Source organism: Rhinopithecus bieti, unplaced genomic scaffold (assembly GCF_001698545.2).
Source record: "Rhinopithecus bieti isolate Rb0 unplaced genomic scaffold, ASM169854v2 scaffold_31787, whole genome shotgun sequence".
NCBI classification, from domain to species: Eukaryota; Metazoa; Chordata; class Mammalia; order Primates; family Cercopithecidae; genus Rhinopithecus; species Rhinopithecus bieti.
In genome coordinates this window covers 4,594,488-4,612,267 of record NW_016814655.1, presented here as the reverse complement: position 1 = coordinate 4,612,267, position 17,780 = coordinate 4,594,488, and the positions used below count along the sequence as shown (strand labels likewise).

Below are 17,780 nucleotides of genomic sequence, written 5' to 3'. Positions count from 1 at the left end.
GAGACCATCCTGGCTAACATGGTGAAACCCCGTCTCTACTAAAAATACAAAAAACTAGCGGGGAGGTGGCGGTGCCTGTAGTCCCAGGTACTTCGGAGGCTGGAGGCAGGAGAATGGGCGTAAACCCAGGAAGCGCGGAGCTTGCAGTGAGCTGAGGTCCGGCCACTGCCACTCCAGCCGGGCGACAGAGCAACTCGTCTCAAAAAAAAAAACAACAACAAAACAAAACAAAACAAAAAAAAAACAGATTGTTCCACTTACAAACTTAAAATCCTCCAATGACTTCCTGTCATAATTAGAATAAAACCCAGCCTCCCTCCTGGCCTCCTGTAATCCCAGCTACAGTGGGAATGGACCACTATGTCCCACTTTGACCTCATCAGGGCCCACTCTCCCCTTCACTGGCCATGCTGACCTCTCCCAGCTGGAGGCCTTTTCACCTGCTTCTCTCTCAGCATGCAACACTTTTCCTAACCCCTTGTTCAAAGTAGCCATCCACTGCCTCTGCCATTTTCTCACGACATCACACAAATTGTGATTGACTTCAAAGCACTTATGAGTCTCTGAACTTATTCACTTGTTAGCCTTCACTAGAATGTAAGCTTCAGAGACCACCACGGAGCTCGAGTGTCCTGAGACAGTGAATGGCACGTAATAGGTGCTCAATAAAATCTGTGTTGAAAGAATGAGTGAGCAAATGAATACATAAATGAACTACTCAGGGACCTTATGGAAAACAAAAAAACTTTATGCACATCACTGGCATTGCCACAGGCTGAAAAAGAAGGCGGAGTGGGCTGGGAGCAGGGAAGAATGGCGGAGAATAGGTAGGGGGTTGCATCTCTAAATCGGTGTTGTGGGGCCACACAGGGTGGACAGGGGCTGTAAGTTACAGCCTTTAGGTGCTACCCTCAGCCTGGGCTTCCCTCCAGGCCTGGCGCACTTTGATCTTCACTTTGAAAGAGTCGATCAGAAAGACCACCTTTGGGTTGCCTTCCAGGGAGGGCAGCTGCCCGTCATCTGGCACCTCCAGGTCGAACCTCTGCAGCAGCCAGGCCATGATGAGAAAGAGCTCCTGGCGGGCCAGGATCTCACCTATACAGGAGCGAGGTCCTGCTCCGAAGGGCAAGTAGCTTAATGACGGTGAGATGAGCTGGGTCCCCGCTGGATTCAAGAAACGCTCTGCAGGCAAGGAGTGGCATCAGCCAGGGGCTAGGGCAGGAGGGAGGAGAGGCATGGTTCTGCCCTGGCTGAGGGGGAGACACGGCTCTGCCCAGGGAACCCCAATCTGAGGATGTAGCCTTATTGTGGGGGAACCCCCGCCTGGGGAGAGATACAGCCCTGCTCTCAGGTAGCCCTTAATGACACAGAGGAAATGAAATATTCAGGAAAGATGGAAAAGAGGTGGAATTAACCTATGAAAATACCACCACCCAGGGTGAGAAGGGACAGACTTGATGGCAAACAGAGGCGTAGAGGGCTTCTTGGAGGGTGAATTTGCAGTTGGTTGGAAGAGCGTAGGAAACCCAGCTGTGAAGAGTTTGGGTAAGTCTATGGCAGGATGAGGGTGTCAACAGGTACGTATTGTTGGAGCCAAGAGTTTTCTAGTAGCAAGCTTGGCAGAGGTGAAGGGATACTGGGCTGGTGGAGCAGAGTCCAGGCTGGCTGTGCGGCCCAGGATGCAGAACAGGACAGGGACTCACCAGGCATGAACTGGTCCGGCTGGTGCCACTCCTTCTCATTGTGATGCAGCGCCCACAGATTGATGATAACATGTGTGCCCTTGTCCACAGCAAACTCACCGATGCTGCTCCAGAGAGGAAGAGGAAAAGTGGGTCTGGGACATTATCCTCCCTTCCTTGCTCAGCCTCATGCCCCCTCATTCCTCCACCGTGGGGAAAGTGCCCTTTACTCCCTCATTCCCACTCACTCATCTTTTCCTCAGCTTCTGCCAGATCAAATCTAAATCCAGCCCTTCTCCAGTCCTTCCCTCCTGTCAGCTTATGTCTGAACACCTGTGTCTGTGGACTTTGGTGTCTGGCAGTGGATGTGGGTGTGCGTTTGGAGCTGCGGCGCATGTTATGTGCGTGCTGCAGCTAGTTGGAGCATGGAGCTCCCAGTCTTTCATCCCAGACCACGTGTCTCCGAGGGCAGCAGGAAGCTCCTCTGGGAAGTCAGGCAGATCTGTGGATGAGTCAATGCGTGCATGTAGGTGGTAGAGACATGGAGCCACAGGGCTGAGGGCAGGATGATTTTTATTTTATTTATTTATTTATTTATTTAGAGACAGAGTCTTGCTCTGTCACCCAGGCTGGAGTGCAGTGGCGCGATCTTGGCTTACTGCAACTTCTGCCTCCCGGGTTTAAGCAATTATCCTGCCTCAGTCTCCCAAGTAGCTGGGACTACAGGCGCATGCCACCACGCATGGCTAATTTTTGTATTTTTAGTAGAGAAGGGGTTTCACCATATTGGTCAGGCTGGTCTTGAACTCCTGACCTCATGATCCATCTGCCTTGGCCTCCCAAAGTGTTGGGATTACAGGTGTGAGCCACCATGCCCGGCCAGCAGCATATTTTTTAGCAGTTGATGGTTGACTGACTTTAGGTTGGCCAGCAGGGGCCGAGGGTAGGGAGAACCAGGTAGGCTGGCGAGCTGTGTTGAATGCATCATGGGGCTAGATGTCGCTGGGAGGGCAGGCACACCTGGAGTCAACGTTGGCCTTGTGGGGGATGAGCATAGGGGCCACGGGCCTGATGCGAAGCACCTCTCGGATGGTGGCCTCCAGCAGGAGAAGACGGTTACGGTCACTGATGGTTGGTGTGCGGCTGAAACCCACATTCTGGTCAATCTCCTCGTAGAGCTTCTTCATCACCTGAAGACCACAGTAGGTTGGAGGTGACTAGTGTGTGTAAGTCCAGGAGAAGCAAGGGCTTAGAGAAGAATCCAACTGTGGCATCCAGAAGAGCCTGTCCAGTCCCTTCCCAGTAGTGGCTCTGGGGCCCAGGCCCGGCTTCCAGAAGATAGGGCAGCTCTACTCTGGGGTCAAAGCCAACTACTGCTTGGGTAAGGGGCAGGGCAGGCCTAGTCTTCCTGCACAGAAAGCCAGAGGGAATTGGCTCTCCCTCTCTCTGCAGCCCAGAGGTTGGGCTGCCTGGGGTCTAGGATTGATGAGGGGGAAGCACACCTGAGGATTGTGCAGCAGGAAGGCCACGATCCATTTCACCACAGAGGTGGTGGTCTCCACGCCAGCCCCAAAGATGTCCCCTATGGTGGTGAGAATGTGGTTATCTGAAAGCAGCTCTGAGTCTTGATCTGGGCCAGCGTTGCCATTATCTGAATTCATCTTGGCTTGCATCAGTATGTCCAGCATGTTGGTGATAGAGTCACTGCGGAATTTCTCCTGAGTTGGGTGAGGTTGGGAGACATTAATAAGGAAGGAGCCCCATCTGTGACACTCCTGCCATACTTCTGTCCCTGACTAGAGATAACAAGGCTCCTTCCACTTGGAAGTGGAGCGAGTCTGGGCAGGGCCTATGAGCTTGTGGAGATGGGAGGCAGCCCTGGGCCCTCTTCAAATTTGGTGGAGAGGTTAGGTCTCTTTTAGGATCCTCTTCAATTCCTAATTCCTCACTTTTCCATCCCAACTCCTTAAGTTAGTTTTTTTTTTTTTTGAGACAATCTTGGTGCAATGCCCAGGCTGGAGTGCAATGGCATGATCTCAGCTCACTACAACCTCTGCTTCCCGAGTTCAAGCAATTCTCCTGTCTCAGCCTCCCGAGCAGGTGGGACTACAGGTACACACCACCATGCCCAACTAGTTTTTGTATTTTTTTTTTTTTGTTTTTTGGAGAAGGAGTTTCACTCTTGTTGCCCAGGCTGGAGTGCGATGGCATGATCTCTGCTCACTGCAACCTCTGCCTCCCGGGTTCAAGTGATTCTCCTGCCTCAGCCTGCCGAGTAGCTGGGATTATAGGTACGCGCCACCACGCCCGGCTAATTTTGTATTTTTAGTAGAGATGGGGTTTCTCCATGTTGGTCAGGCTGGTCTCGAACTCCCAACCTCAAGTGATCCACCCACCTTGGCTTCCCAAAGTTCTGGGATCACAGGCATGAGCCATCTTGCCTGGCCTAGTTTTTGTATTTTTAGTAGAGACGGGGTTTCAGCATATTGGCCAGGCTGGTCTCGAACTCCTGACCTCAATTGATCTGCCCGCCTCGGCCTCCCAAAGTGTTGGGATTACAGGCGTGAGCCACCGCACCTGGCCCTTAAGTCAGTTTTTATTGTGCACCTACTATGTGCCAGGTTCTACTAGGTTTTGAAGCTCCTACAGTGTGTAGAATGGACCCCACCCTGCTCTCGTAATTACTTTTAGCCTAACTCATATTCTCTTCTGCTCTATCACCTACCTTGTAATTTTCAAATATTTTAGCCAGCAGATCATTTCGTGTTTTAACATGCCCCTTTAATTTTTCCAGAGTTTTGTTGGGGAAAACCTGGGAAGTAAAAAAAATGTTAAATCCGCCCTTCTTCCATTTTGCTTCTCCGGCTGCCAGAGTCTCTCCTGGAGGCAGATCTTAGCTTTCTGTCTCTGGAAGTTCCTACTCCACCCCTGACCTTCAGCCAGAATGGAAGGCAAGATGGGGACACAGAATGGGTTCATCATGACAACGAAGACAATTCTAAACAGGGGAGGAGGGCGTGGTCTCCACCCCTCCTTCCCCATTCAATCAAACGTCAAGCGCTGACTCTGCTGTGTGCCCAGCCCTGAAGACATGAGCCTGAAGCCTCAGACAGGCTCCTTAACCCCGCTAAGCCTGCTTCTCACCTGCACAGTGGGGATAATACAACCGACCTCCACAGGGAATTCAGTGATGAATGCTTATAGAATGCTTCATACTGGCACATGGTCATTGGAAAAGAAATGAAGGTCATTATCTGGAGTACTAAGGTGCATAATTAAAAGGCTAAATCTATCTCTGCAGAGAAATGGCAAAGGTTTTAAGTGGCAGAGGAGGTAGAGCTGGCGGAGATAGTCAGGAAAAAGCTGGGTCACTGCGGCTGGAGCGGGGAATTAAAAGGGAAGGAAGACTGGGGACACTGTCAGGGTCTACTAAAACCTGAAGGCAGGGTGTGGCATCATGCTCACCTTCAACCAGGGGAATAGGTCCACCAGGCTCTCCTTGCCCAGGCTGTCTATGATGCCTTCATTGTAATTCTGTACAATCTTCAACTCAGGGTCCCCATTCTTGTAGGAGATGTTGAAGCAGATCAAGGAGATGACGTTGGTTACCGCCATGAAGACAGGAAAGGAGATGTCTATGGTCTGTCCGTTGTGGGTGGCCAGCATATCACACAATGTACTGATTTCCTGACAAACTGAAGGGAGAGAGGGGCATGAGGGTGGGAAATGAATCAGCGTCGTTATCCCCTCTCTCTACCAGTTGCTCTTAACAGGAGCGGGGGACAGATAGCAGATGGCCACTAGATGGCAGCAGTAGCCAAGAAAAGGCTGCATTGCGCTCTAGTCCTAACCCTTACCCCTGCCCAACCCTCCTCTCCCTCCAGCAGTTACTGTGGGATGCAGCCCTAGCCCCAGGGGCCAGTCTGGCACTCACTGATCCTCTCCAGCTTCTGATCGCCATCCTTGAACAGGGCAAAGGTGGCCATCGCCAGCCTTCGATGCAGCTGCCAATGTGCGCCGTAGTCAGCGAAGGCAATACCCTTACGGTTGTTGGACAGGATGTCTAGAGTTGTCTTTGGAGAGCAGGCAAGGCTATAGGAATCACACACCATCCACCCCACCCTTGCCCTTGCACCTCTGGTCCCTGCTCTCCTTCCTGGGGGAGAAGGCAGGTACCTGGCATGCTGACTTCCATGAGGCACAGCCCCACTGCACTCCACCATGACTGCAAGGGCTTGGTAGGACAGACCCTAAGGTCTCCTACTCCCAATTCCTTCAGAAATACAGTAGATCGGGGAGAGAGAAAGAACTCTTAATTAGAATGTGGCAGCACTGGGCTTGTGTTCACTGACAGGGTGCCCTCTGGGCTTCTTTTTGCTCATCAGTTTCTGACCAACGGAAGGCAACTCTGGATGGGATAAACGCTAAACTATGCCTATCCAGACGGTAGGGAGCAGGCGGGATTGTAGAGGCTGAGGACTGCACAGGTCTCTGCTTTTCCCTGAGCCCTTAGCTGAGCTAAAGGCACAGCTCACCTCACTCGGGTTTACCCTTCCATTGCAAGCCTGCATACCCAGCCACAAGTCCACATTTGGAGAGTACAGATGTTTTGTCTACACAGTCTGGACTTGGGCCGAGGCGCCGCCTCCTAGAGGTGCCCCCAAAAGCATAAGGGTCCAAAGGCTCCCTTTTCCATCTCCTAATCCCGAAGATCCCCATGACTACCCTCCTCCATCTTCTCTGCCCCGGGGGAGGAAGCCAGCAGAGGTGGGAGCCAGGTAGTTGGTCAGCAGACCTGGCTGATTGGTCCAAGGAAAAATAGACCAACCCTTGGCTTGATCAAAGCTGACAGGCTGGTGGGGCGCAGTGGCTCATGCCTGTAATCCCAGCGCTTTGATAGGCTGAGGTGGGGGGATCATGAGGTCAGGAGTTTGAGACCATCCTGGCTAACACGGTGAAACCCCATCTCTACTAAAAATACAAAAAATTAGCTGGCGTGGTGGCATGCTCCTATAGTCCCAGGTACTCGGGAGGCTGAGGCAGGAGAATCACTTGAACCTGGGAGGCAGAGGTTGCAGTGAGCTGAGATCGTGCCACTGCACTCCAATCTGGGCGACAGAGAGAGACTCTGTCTCAAAAAAAAAAAAAAAGCTGAGAGACTGGGGCCCTACTGGGGTGTTCGGGGGAGTTCTCAGCAGCAGGATGCTGGGCTGGGGGCACTGGCAGTGTTTCTGAATGATCAGTACCCCTCCTGGCCGGGGAGCATGACAGCAAGCTCAGTAGGAGGCTCATCAGCAACCCTGAAACGTCATTGTAGATCACTGCCCCTGTGAGCTAGAGCAGCTGGAAATGGCATCAGGAAACCAGCAATCCCAGGCTGCAACAGCAAGGCTACTTCTCCCCAGCAGCTTTCATGGAGGACAGTAATCACTGCCGCCATTTTCCACGAAGAGTAACATGAATCCTGGTTGTATAAGGGGCACTTACTGTGCTGGGTGCTAGGCTAAGTGCTGTACATGCACCTGCTCAGTCCATTAGAGAAGTCTAGGCCTAGAGAGATGAGTGAAGTGAGGACTCCTTGACCCCTCAGACCACTGTAGTCTTCCCATCCCACCTCCTGGGCAGCCTGGTAGAGGAGACTTTCCTATAATTCTTCCTGCCTCATTTAGAGGCTGGGTGGGGGTCTGAAGGTTCACTCCCTTCACATCACCCCACTAGTCTACTTTGGGAAGAATTACAGGTTGTTGGAGCTGGAAGCACTATTCTAGGCATGGTCTGAAGACCTGAACAATCCCAGGGGTTGGTGAAGGGGGCAGGGAGGAAATGGACACCACTTACCACTTGAGGCCGCCCAGAGAAGTCCTTGCCCTTCTTAATAAGCACCTCCTTGGCCAGCTGGTGGTGGCCGACAATCACTGTAGTCTTGGTGCCCATACGAACGGAATAGATGGGGCCATATTTTTTCTGCAGGTTGAAAAAGTTGTTATGCATATGGCCATGTCTGGGGAGGAATGGCAGGCTGCCCACCAGGGGCAGGGACAGGAGGCTCTTAGGATACTTGGCACCAGGGCACCTTCTCTTGGGCCAAAATAAATAGGCTAGGGTGAGCAGCAAGAGAGCCACAAGCTCCCACATGGTGGCTGGGTGTCAGCAGGCAAGATAGACAGTGGTGGAGTAGAAGAGCTGCGGCAACTCTAGGGTACAAGGAGGCCTTTTAAAGGGCTACCCTGATCTTCACCTTGACTTTGTGTTATCTCTTGCCTTGTGCAAAGGTTATCCTGGAGCCCAGCCAGGCCTGAGCTCATTTCCAGAAGGGAGAGAGGCAGGAGTGAAGGCCTCCTCAAGGGCTGGCTCAACTCCAGGCAAACCTCCGGAGGAGGAGCTAGGTAAGGGAGGTCAGTTGATCCCCCTCTGAGGAGCTCCCCATGCTTGAATGACCCCAGAGTGCAAATGGTATCCGGGCTCAGGAATCAGGGCTTGAAACTTCCCATGTTGCAAAATCAAAATCACTGGACAGATGACAGAGTCAGGAGGGTCACGAGTAGCAGGGACTGTCAAAGGTCTTTTATGCATTCTTTTTTTTTTTTTTTTTTTTTGAGACAGAGTCTTGCTCTGTCACCAGGCTGGTGTGCAGTGGCATGACTGTCCATCCAGCCCTGCCCCTCAAGCCCATGTAGTTTTGGCAGCAATAAGGGGTGTGGGGTAATGGCCCCCAAAATAAAAATGTTATATGTGTGTATGGGAACAAAAGGGGTGCAAAGCTGTGGGGAGCAGTGGAGGGGAAGGGACAGATGAGGTCAGTACTGGGAATGCCAGAGGTGGGAGGCTGTTTCATAACATTTCTTATTGATCAAACTGCTGTTGAGACCTTCTTTGCTCATCAGCAGGACTAGTGTATTGGGGGAACCACCCCCAATATTTCAACATAGGTTCTTTCTATAAGTGTTGGCCAGCTGAGAAATAAAGAGCAACAGTATAAAGAGAGGAACTTTACAGCTGGGCTGCCGGGGGTGGCATCACATATCAGTGGGACCGTGATGCCCACCTGAGCCTCAAACTAGCAAGTTTTTATTAAGGGTTTCAAAAGGGGAGGGGTGTAAGAACAGGGTGTAGGTACAAAGATCACATGCTTCAAAGGGCAAAAAGCAGAACTACTAATAAGGGTCTAACAAAGATCACATGCTTCTGAGGGAACAAAACAAAGGGCAAAAGCAGAACTACTGATGAGGGTCCAACAAAGATCACAATGCAAAGGGCAAAAGCAGAACTATTGATAAGGGTCTATGTTCAGCAGTGCATGTATTGTCTTGATAAAATCTTAAACAGCAGAAAACAGGGTTTGAGAGCAGAGAACCAGTCTGACCACAAATTTACCAGGGCGGAGTTTTTCCCCACCCTACTAGGCCTTAGGGTACTGCAGGAGACCAGGGCGTATCTCAGTCCTTATCTCAACTGCACAAGACAGACATTCCCAGAGTGGCTGTTTATAGACCACCCCCAAGGAATGCACTCCTTTCCCAGGGTACTAATATTAATATTCCTTGCTGGGAAAAGAATTTAGCGATATCTTCCCTACTCACACGTTTATAGGCTCTCTGCAAGAAGGAAAATATGGCTCTTTTTGCCCGACCCCACAGGCAGTCAGACCTTATGGTTATCTTCCCTTGTTCCCTAAAATTCACTATTATTCTGTTCTTTTTCAAGGTGCACCGATTTCATATTGTTCAAACACATGTTTTACAATTAATTTGTAAAGTTAACACAATTATCACAGTGGTCCTGAGGTGACATACATCCTCAGCTTACAAAGATAACAGGATTAAGAGATTAAAGTAAACACAGACATAAGAAATTAGAAAAGTATTATTTGGGAACTGATAAATGTCCATATTAAAATGAAATCTTCACAATGTATGTTCCTTGGCCGTGGCTCCAGCCGGTCCCTCCATTCAGGGTCCCTGACTTCCCGCAACATCTCTCCCTTTCTTTTTGTATAAACGTGCCATGGCGATGAAGGCTGTTCGTTCTCTCGGTTTTGACACAGGATTCTTTGACTAATCTGACACACTAAAAACAAGCCCATTAAACAGAGAAACATGATTCCAAAATTTACTACAGCGGAGCCCCCAAGAGACTTAATCCAAGTCACGGGGTTTACTCTAGAAAGACTTTCTGCCACCTGATCTAACGCCACAGCTCCAGGCATAACGGATAAATGAGCTTGATAGGCTCCAAAAATTTGTTTCTTTAGTTATGTCCAAGGATAAATTATCTACCTAGAAGGTGTCTTTTGACTATTTCCCATGAAAGATCACTCTCGTTGTAGGAATATGGTGTGATACAGATATCAGAAGTGTTCCAATCACATTGCATTTGCATGCAATGTTCGAGACTCATTAGCTGATCCCCAAGCCAAATAACAGACTGTCTTAATCATTAATTTGACTAGCTAATTTTTGATCAATGCCTTGTTGAGAATTCCTCATTTGGGTGGAATTGACTTGCCAATCATTAACAAAATGAGCCACTTGAATAGATTGGTGTAATGCCACTCCGGCAGTGATGGCCAGTGCAGTGACTGTAATTAGGCCCATGATCACAGCAATTAAAGTGAAAACAAATCTCTTAGATCTTTTGAAAATTCGTTGTAACACTTCATTAATTAAATGTACTGAGGGGGAAGGTTCCCAAGGTCTGGGTAAAGTTACTGGTATCCAGATTCCTTCCTGAGCTTGAACCAACATTACACTTTTCCTAAAGTCAAAACAGGAGTTAACACAAGTGTATAAATGACAATTAATGCATTGGGCAGTTTGATTGTTCATCTAAATTTTGATATTTCCCACTAACAGCATGTAAGGAGGCTTAACACAACTCTGGACAGGAATAGTCAGGCTGGAGGTAAACAAAGCAGAATGTTTGAATCTATGTTGATACTGAGGGAGAGGAGTGGCTGTGGCAACGCCTGATGTTCTCTGCCATAAAGAAGCAATCCAAGGTGCCCGGGGATGCTGAAGAGGTAGAGGGGCATACCTGGGTCAAGAAGAATTATCAAAATGCCAATCAGAGTCCCATAAAGGAGGATTAGCATCAAAAAGGGGAAAAGGGTTCAAAGGGAATTTATCATGGGGTTCAGAATCACAGTTGCGAGGGGTGGTAGTGGGGACAACGGACAGAAAAGTTTCCCCTTCCCATACTTGTAGTCTGGGACATGGCAATAGCCAATTTCCAAAGTTCTGGGTGTTCTGGGCTCAGAATGGGAACATCATACAAGGCCTCAGCAGTGGGGGCGGGTAATGCCCTTATCTTCCCATTTTAAGGGACAGAACAAGCTGAACTTCCTACGCAAAGTAGGATGATGATCCTTGTCCTCCCAATAAGAAATAAAATAAGCAGCCTCCAGGCATTCCCTTCTGCCAGAGGAGCAATTGTTTGTCAAATAGCCCTTTGGTGCCCAGCCTATTACTAAACCATATGAGTCATTTTTTAATACTACTGCATGTGAATTAACACAATCTTCCCTAATTAAAGTTTTAGATGGGCCCTCAAAATTTTTAGGACATGGTTTTCCTACAGGTTTATATTGAAAGTATGGGGTATCTCCTATTACCCCCCTTTTCATTTGCCTTAAAGGAGAAAGGGAGAGGCTGGAGACCAAATGTTCTCGTTCCCCTGTGGCTGATCTCTTCAGAAGGTAAGCAGCCCAGACTTGAGTTTCCAGATGGATGCAAGCAGGTGCATGTCCGAGACACAGAGGAGGGTATCTATAACCCACAGTAACATTAAATGCAGTGCCTTCTTTTCCTGGTTGAGTGGGGCAATGGTCATCTGTAGCTCCAGATATCCACACGCTATCATTAGTATATTTCCAAAGGAGCATCCATCCAGGTGAGAGGTCGAATAAGTGGAGGGAAGGCACATAAGCCCAATAAGAATAATTTTGTGTAGCAGGTAAATAAGTGTGAGGGGAAACTGGTGAGACAGAAAGTATAAAGAGGAGAATTTTTTTTTTTTTTTGAGACAGAGTCTCGCTCTGTCGCCCAGGCTGGAGTGCAGTGGTGCGATCTCTGCTCACTGCCAGCTCCGCCTCCTGGGTTCACACCATTCTCCTGCCTCAGCCTGCCGAGTAGATGGGACTACAGGTGCCTGCCACCACGCCCGGCTAATTTTTTGTATTTTCAATAGAGACATGGTTTCACCGTGCTGGCCAGGATGGTCTCGATCTGCTGACCTTGTGATCTGCCCGCCTCGGCCTCCCAAAGTGCTGGGACCCCAGGCGTGAGCCACCGTGCCTGGCCAGAATTATTAAATAAAACTTATTGTAAGCAAGATCCATGCTGAAGGAGGACTAGAAGAACAGGGGGATGTTATTTTCAGGCTAATAGAAATGGTGAGATTTTCAGGTTCAAAGGAGAAAAAGAAAGGGAATTAGGAGAAGTGGGATTAGTTAGAGGGGTCTCTGTTGCCTTTAGGAAGGATTGAACAAGACCCATTTTGATTTGGCATGCCGGTTTCTGAGGAATCGGCACAGATTTCACCAGGTATGAGGGTGTTCTCTGATGCAGACGTCTCTTCCCTGTGGTTTTTATTGTCAGTATTCACACGAAGTTTAAGTCTTCTAGTGGGCACCAAGACAGGGGATTGATGATCTCCTGGTGAAACACAAGCATACCCTCTTCCCATGTTATAATTGTTCCAGGTTCCCAGGTATTGGTCTGGGAATTAAAGGCAAAGAATTAGGTAGTAAATTTAGAGGAACGGTACTACAGAGATTGACTGCCCCGCCCCCAACTGTGGAGGTGGACATGCATTGTACTGAGACAGAAGAAGAGGCTGGGACCCGTCTGGGTTGGCTGTAGGTACATTTGTTTTTGCTGGGGGCTGCGCTGGGACCGCTTGAAGCGGAAATGCAACATTGATCTGAGTCTGAGGTGTCCCATTTGATATTGGGGGCTGGGACTGGCCCCACTTCCCATTTCCCTGGTTCTGTGGCAAGGGATTTCTATCTATATCAGACTTAAGAGTGGCAAGTACTTGCCCAATGTTTACCTTTACGACAATGAGGACAAACAGTAGCAGGAGCATTTGGCTGTGTTTTTTGAGCCGGCTTGGCCGCCTTTAAGTTTTTAACAGTGCAATTTTTTTGAGTATGACCAAGTTGACCACAAGTACAGCAGGCTCCAAGGAAAGAATCAGTCGAGTCAGTATGACTGCAATCCTTCATGGCCCGTGCCCACAGAATAGCTTTTGTGGGTCTCCAATCCAACGCCTTCACAAGCTTTAATATATGCAGGCAACACCTCGTGATCATGTAAACTTTGTCGTTGGACAGAACGCATGGCCATTTTACACTCATGGTTCTCATTCTCAAAAGCTAACACACAAAGAAGAATACCTTGAGTGTGCTCATCAGAGACAGATTTTTCAACAGCATCTTGTAATTTAGCCAAATAATCAGGACATAATTCATTGTGACCCTGTTTAACAGTAGTAAAAGAAACAGGACCTTGGCCTGGGATGCGTAATTTACCCAAGCTCTCATACACAACTTTGTTACTTGTTCTGTGGTGAGAGCATCAAAGCCTAATTGGGCGGTAGTGTCAGAGTTATTATTGGAGCCTGTGAGCGGAGCCTGAGTAATTAGAATGCCATCAGCCCGATTTAGCTGAGCCTGCAGACGGGCCTCCTCTGACCACCAGGTACGGAATTGTAAGTGCTGAGATGGAGTTTGAGCAGCTTTTGCCAAAAGGTCCCAGTCTAAAGGAAGCAAAATGACCTCAGCACAGAGTCTGTAATACCATCTTAACATATGGAGAAGTAGGACCATACTGAGTACAGGCATTCTTGAATTCTTTTAAAAAGGTAAGATAGAGTGGTGCATATCAACCCACTTGTACCCCTTGAGCATTGCAAGGTTCCAGCGTGACCAGATAAGGCCACGCCTCTAATCCACTTGCTTTTTTGTTTTGGCATAATAAGTGTAGCAAGGAAGTTTCAAGAACAGGCACATGAGATGGAGTCGGCATAGAAGTGATAGGAAAAGTATGTGTAGATAAGGGGAACTGAGGTTGAGGAGGTCAGACCGGTATGACAGCATGAGAAATGGGCTTTGGAGGAGGAGAAGAGGCAGAAGCATACCAGTGATTATTGCCCAATCCTGTGCAACAAGAGTGGTAGGAGTATCCATGTGTGAAGATTGGTACAGAGAAGCAGGTTGAGTGGATGGCAAAGTGACCAGTTGAGGGACCGAAATGACAGGAGGGTGATAGGCTGCAATGGACAGAGAAGAGCCTGCAGAATTACAGGTAAATTGTAGTTTAGTCCCAGAGTCATTAGATGGCTCCAGAGGCAAAGGCTGCAAAGGTTTGAAGAATGAAGAGTTAGCATAGATATAGTCCCGGGCTGTCTGAGTCGGGGCCGCGGGAGCTACAAGTACCAGCTCTTCGTGAAAAGAAGATCATCAGAGGGTGACATTAAGCCAAAGTCACCGGAGTTAGATATTGAATCTTCAATATCCTCAGGTGGGGGAGGAGCAGACAAAGGGAGAGAGAGGCTGAGCAGATAGCAAAGGCCGAGCATGAGAGGAAAGCTGAGGAAGAGGTGGAGCATCTCCAGATTCAGAAAATGTAACTGCAGGGGGTCACAGGATTGGTATGTCATTAGGACGGCATGTACCAAGGCCCAGTCACCCCAAACAGTGATGGGAACATAATATCCTGTCAGGACCAGTTCCTGGAATTTTGCACCAATATGATCCCATAGTTCCACAGCTAACGTTCTCTTTTCAGGAAACCAAGGACAGTGTTCTTCCAGCACCCTGAATAGGGTGACCATATTTTCCAAGGGTACCCGACCCCCCCCCCGTTTTAACAGGAGTTTAATATAGCAGAGATAAGCATAATGTTTAGACTCTGCGTGACCCATAGTTACCCCGCACAATACACAGACAATTCACCAGTCTTCAGGGAGCGAAACAAGCGTTTCTGTGGACCAGACTGATGAACGTTTCTCTACACCTTCCAAAGGGAATTGTGTTCCCACATGCACTTAGGAAAAAGAAAACTATGTTGGCATTTGAGATATTGGGGAACATGCCCCAATATTTCAACGTAGGTTATTTCTATTTTCCATAACTTTTGGCTGGCTGAGAAATAAAGAGAGACAGTATAAAGAGAGGAATTTAACTGCTGGGCCACTGGGGGTGGCATCACATATTGGTAGGACCGTGATGCCCGCCTGAGCCTCGAACCAGCAAGTTTTTATGGGTTACTTTTTCTTCTTTTCTATTTTTTTTTTTTTTTGAGACAGAGTCTTGCTCTGTCACCAAGGCTGGAGTGCAGTGGCACGATCTTGGCTCACTGCAAGCTCAGCATCCTGGGTTCATGCCAGTCTCCTGCCTCAGACTCCCGAGTAGCTAGGACCACAGGTGCCCGCCACCACGCCTGGCTAATTTTTTTGTATTATTAGTAGAAACGGGGTTTCACTGTGTTAGCCAGGATGGTCTTGATCTCCTGAACTCGTGATCTACCCACCTTGGCCTCCCAAAGCGCTGGAATTACAGGTGTGAGCCACCGTGCCCAGCCTATTAAGGATTTCAAAAAGGGGAGGGAGTGTAAGAACAGGGTGTAGGTACAAAGATCACATGCTTCAAAGGGCAAAAAGCAGAACTACTAATAAGGGTCTAACAAAGATCACATGCTTCTGAGAGAACAGGACAAAGGGCAAAAGCAGAACTATTGATAAGGGTCCCACAAAGATCACAAGGAGAAGGGCAAAAGCAGAACTACAGATAAGGGTCTATGTTCAGCGGTGCACGTATTGTCTTGATAAACATCTTAAACAACAGAAAACAGGGTTTGAGAGCAGAGAACCGGTCTGAGCACAAATTTACCAGGGCGGAGTTTTTCCCCACCCTAGTAAGCCTGAGGGTACTGAAGGAGACCAGGGCGTATCTCAGTCCTTATCTCAATTGCACAAGACAGACATTCCCAGAGCGGCCATTTATAGATCTTCCCCCAGGAATGCATTAGTTTCCCAGGGTATTAATATTAATATTAATATGCCTTGCTAGGAAAAGAATTTAGCGATACCTTCCCTACTCTCACATCTGTTTATAGGCTCTCTGCAAGAAGGAAAATATGGCTCTTTTGCCCGACCCCACAGGCAGTCAGACCTTATGGTTGTCTTTCCTTGTTCCCTAAAAATCACTATTATTCTGTTCTTTTTCAAGGTGCACTGACTTCATATTGTTCAAACACACGTTTTACAATCAATTTGTATAGTTAACACAATTATCACAGTGGTCCTGAGGTGATATACATCCTCAGTTTATGAAGATAACAGGATTAAGAGATTAAATAAAGACAGGCATAAGAAATTAGAAAAGTATTATTTGGGAACTGATAAATGTTCATATTAAAATGAAATATTCACAACTGATGTTCCTCTACCGTGGCTCCAGCCAGTCCCTCCATTCGGGGTCTCTGACTGCCCGCAACTCAGCATCCTGACAGTTATGGTGACAGTGACATTGAAGGTGGGAGCTCCATCGGTGCTCTTGGTACAAAGATGGGTCAGTTCTCCCTCCTGCCGCAGTGGGTCTTGGATCACAGAACATTTCTGGCCCCCAAGTGCCACTCCATTCGCAAAAAAACTTGACCAGTCTTTGCCAATCAGGACATCAACCTCAGCTGGCCGGATGTTGACAAAGGTTTTCCCAGGGATGGTGGCCTGGATGGAAGGCAAATCCTTGTAGCCCACGATGGCTGCGTCCTACAGGTCCCTTCCACCACGAGGTTGTCGATGTGGGTGTTCCACCCTGCTATGGGCTGCTTGCGGCACTGCTGTCACCTCACGGGCAGGTAGGGGAGGCAGAGAGCTCAGGGCATGCACTGTGGTCGGGACCGCTGCTCTGCTGGCTGTGCAAAAGCCCTCGTACAGCCACTTCTTGGAAGTGATCATTTTAAGCATTTATTTGAAATTGATATTTTTCACTGTATTGATCCAAATGATTTCAAGCATAAAAGAATGGACAGATCAATTTTATTTGTTTACAAAAAGGAAAATGTGGCCAATCATGGCCAAGGTTAACAAAACAAAGGGCAGAGCTTAACTGGCTGAGTGTGGACTCCAATCTTTGGAAAGACTGGGAAGATGATTCAGATGAAGCCATGTCTGATTTTGATCATTTCTCTGAGATGATGAACAACATGGGTGGTGAAGAAGATGTAGATTTAGCAGATGGAGCAGATGATCATTCACAAGACAGTGATGATGAAAAAATGCCAGATCTGGAGTAAGGAATATTGTCATTATCTGGATTTTGAGAAAGAAAAATAACTTCTCTGCAAGATTTCATAATTGAGAGAATTCCTGAGTTGATAGTTCTAAAGACAGATACTGTATTTGCTTACTTTAACCCATTTTTCAACCTGTTTGTTCTTTAAAAGCCCTAAGGGTTGTTATGTACCACTGTATGGGGCAATTTTCAGTCAGCTAAGGCAATAACCTTATGCATGAACATTTCCCAGACTTCCATGAAGCTGTTGAAGTCCTAGGCAATTGATGCAGCAGTTGTGATACATACATACATCTCACCTAAGTCTCCTTTTCTTCATAACATAGATACTGACATGATAGAAAGCTCTCAGTTTAGGGAAAGAGAACTAAATTTTAGATTATAGGACATGGATTCAAAAGTGGCTGGAACAAATTGGCTGACATCTTACTGGTAACCTGCTATTCCTCTTGTGTTGTTCTTCAGGATTGTTCCACTAAAGCTTACCTTTCAAAAAATTTACCTCTCAGGCTGGGCGCAGTGGCCCAAGCCTATAATCCCAGCACTTTGGGAAGCTGATGCGGGCAGATCACATGAGGCCAGGAGTTTGAGACCAGCCTGACCAACATGCCAAAACCCTGTCTTTACTAAAAATACATAAATTAGCCGGTCATGGTGGTGTGTGTCTGTAATCCCAGGTACTTGGGAGGCTGAGGTAGGAGAATCGCTTGAACCTGGGAGGTGGAGGCTGCAGTGAGCTGAGATCACGCCACTGCACTCCAGCCTGGGTGACAGAGTGAGACTCTGTCTCAAAAAAAAAT

The 17,780-nt window shown here is 48.1% G+C and overlaps 1 protein-coding gene and 1 pseudogene across 1 annotated transcript; both read right to left on the bottom strand.

The window, feature by feature from the left end:
- Window positions 1–727: 727 nt before the first annotated feature.
- On the bottom strand, window positions 728–7,987 carry CYP17A1 (cytochrome P450 family 17 subfamily A member 1). Its single transcript, XM_017851671.1, has 8 exons — window positions 7,521–7,987; window positions 5,617–5,755; window positions 5,148–5,377; window positions 4,408–4,494; window positions 3,185–3,400; window positions 2,703–2,872; window positions 1,704–1,807; window positions 728–1,182 (listed from the first exon to the last, which is right to left on the bottom strand). The coding sequence occupies exons 1-8, from the start codon at window positions 7,815–7,817 to the stop codon at window positions 899–901; spliced, it is 1,527 nt and encodes a 508-aa protein (XP_017707160.1). The 5' UTR covers window positions 7,818–7,987; the 3' UTR covers window positions 728–898.
- The window catches only part of LOC108515067 (profilin-1 pseudogene), an 11,967-nt pseudogene continuing 2,119 nt past the window's right edge, over window positions 7,933–17,780 (bottom strand).

Bases quoted from the DNA above. Each gene is read 5' to 3' on its own strand.
- CYP17A1 (XM_017851671.1), bottom strand. From the start codon at position 7,817: ATGTGGGAGCTTGTGGCTCTCTTGCTGCTCACCCTAGCCTATTTATTT. The intron at 2,873-3,184 runs GTGTGCTTCCCC...TGTGGTCTTCAG, and splicing joins TCCTGCTGCACAATCCTCAG to GTGATGAAGAAGCTCTACGA. The intron at 1,808-2,702 runs GTGTGCCTGCCC...TCTCTGGAGCAG, and splicing joins AAGGCCAACGTTGACTCCAG to CATCGGTGAGTTTGCTGTGG.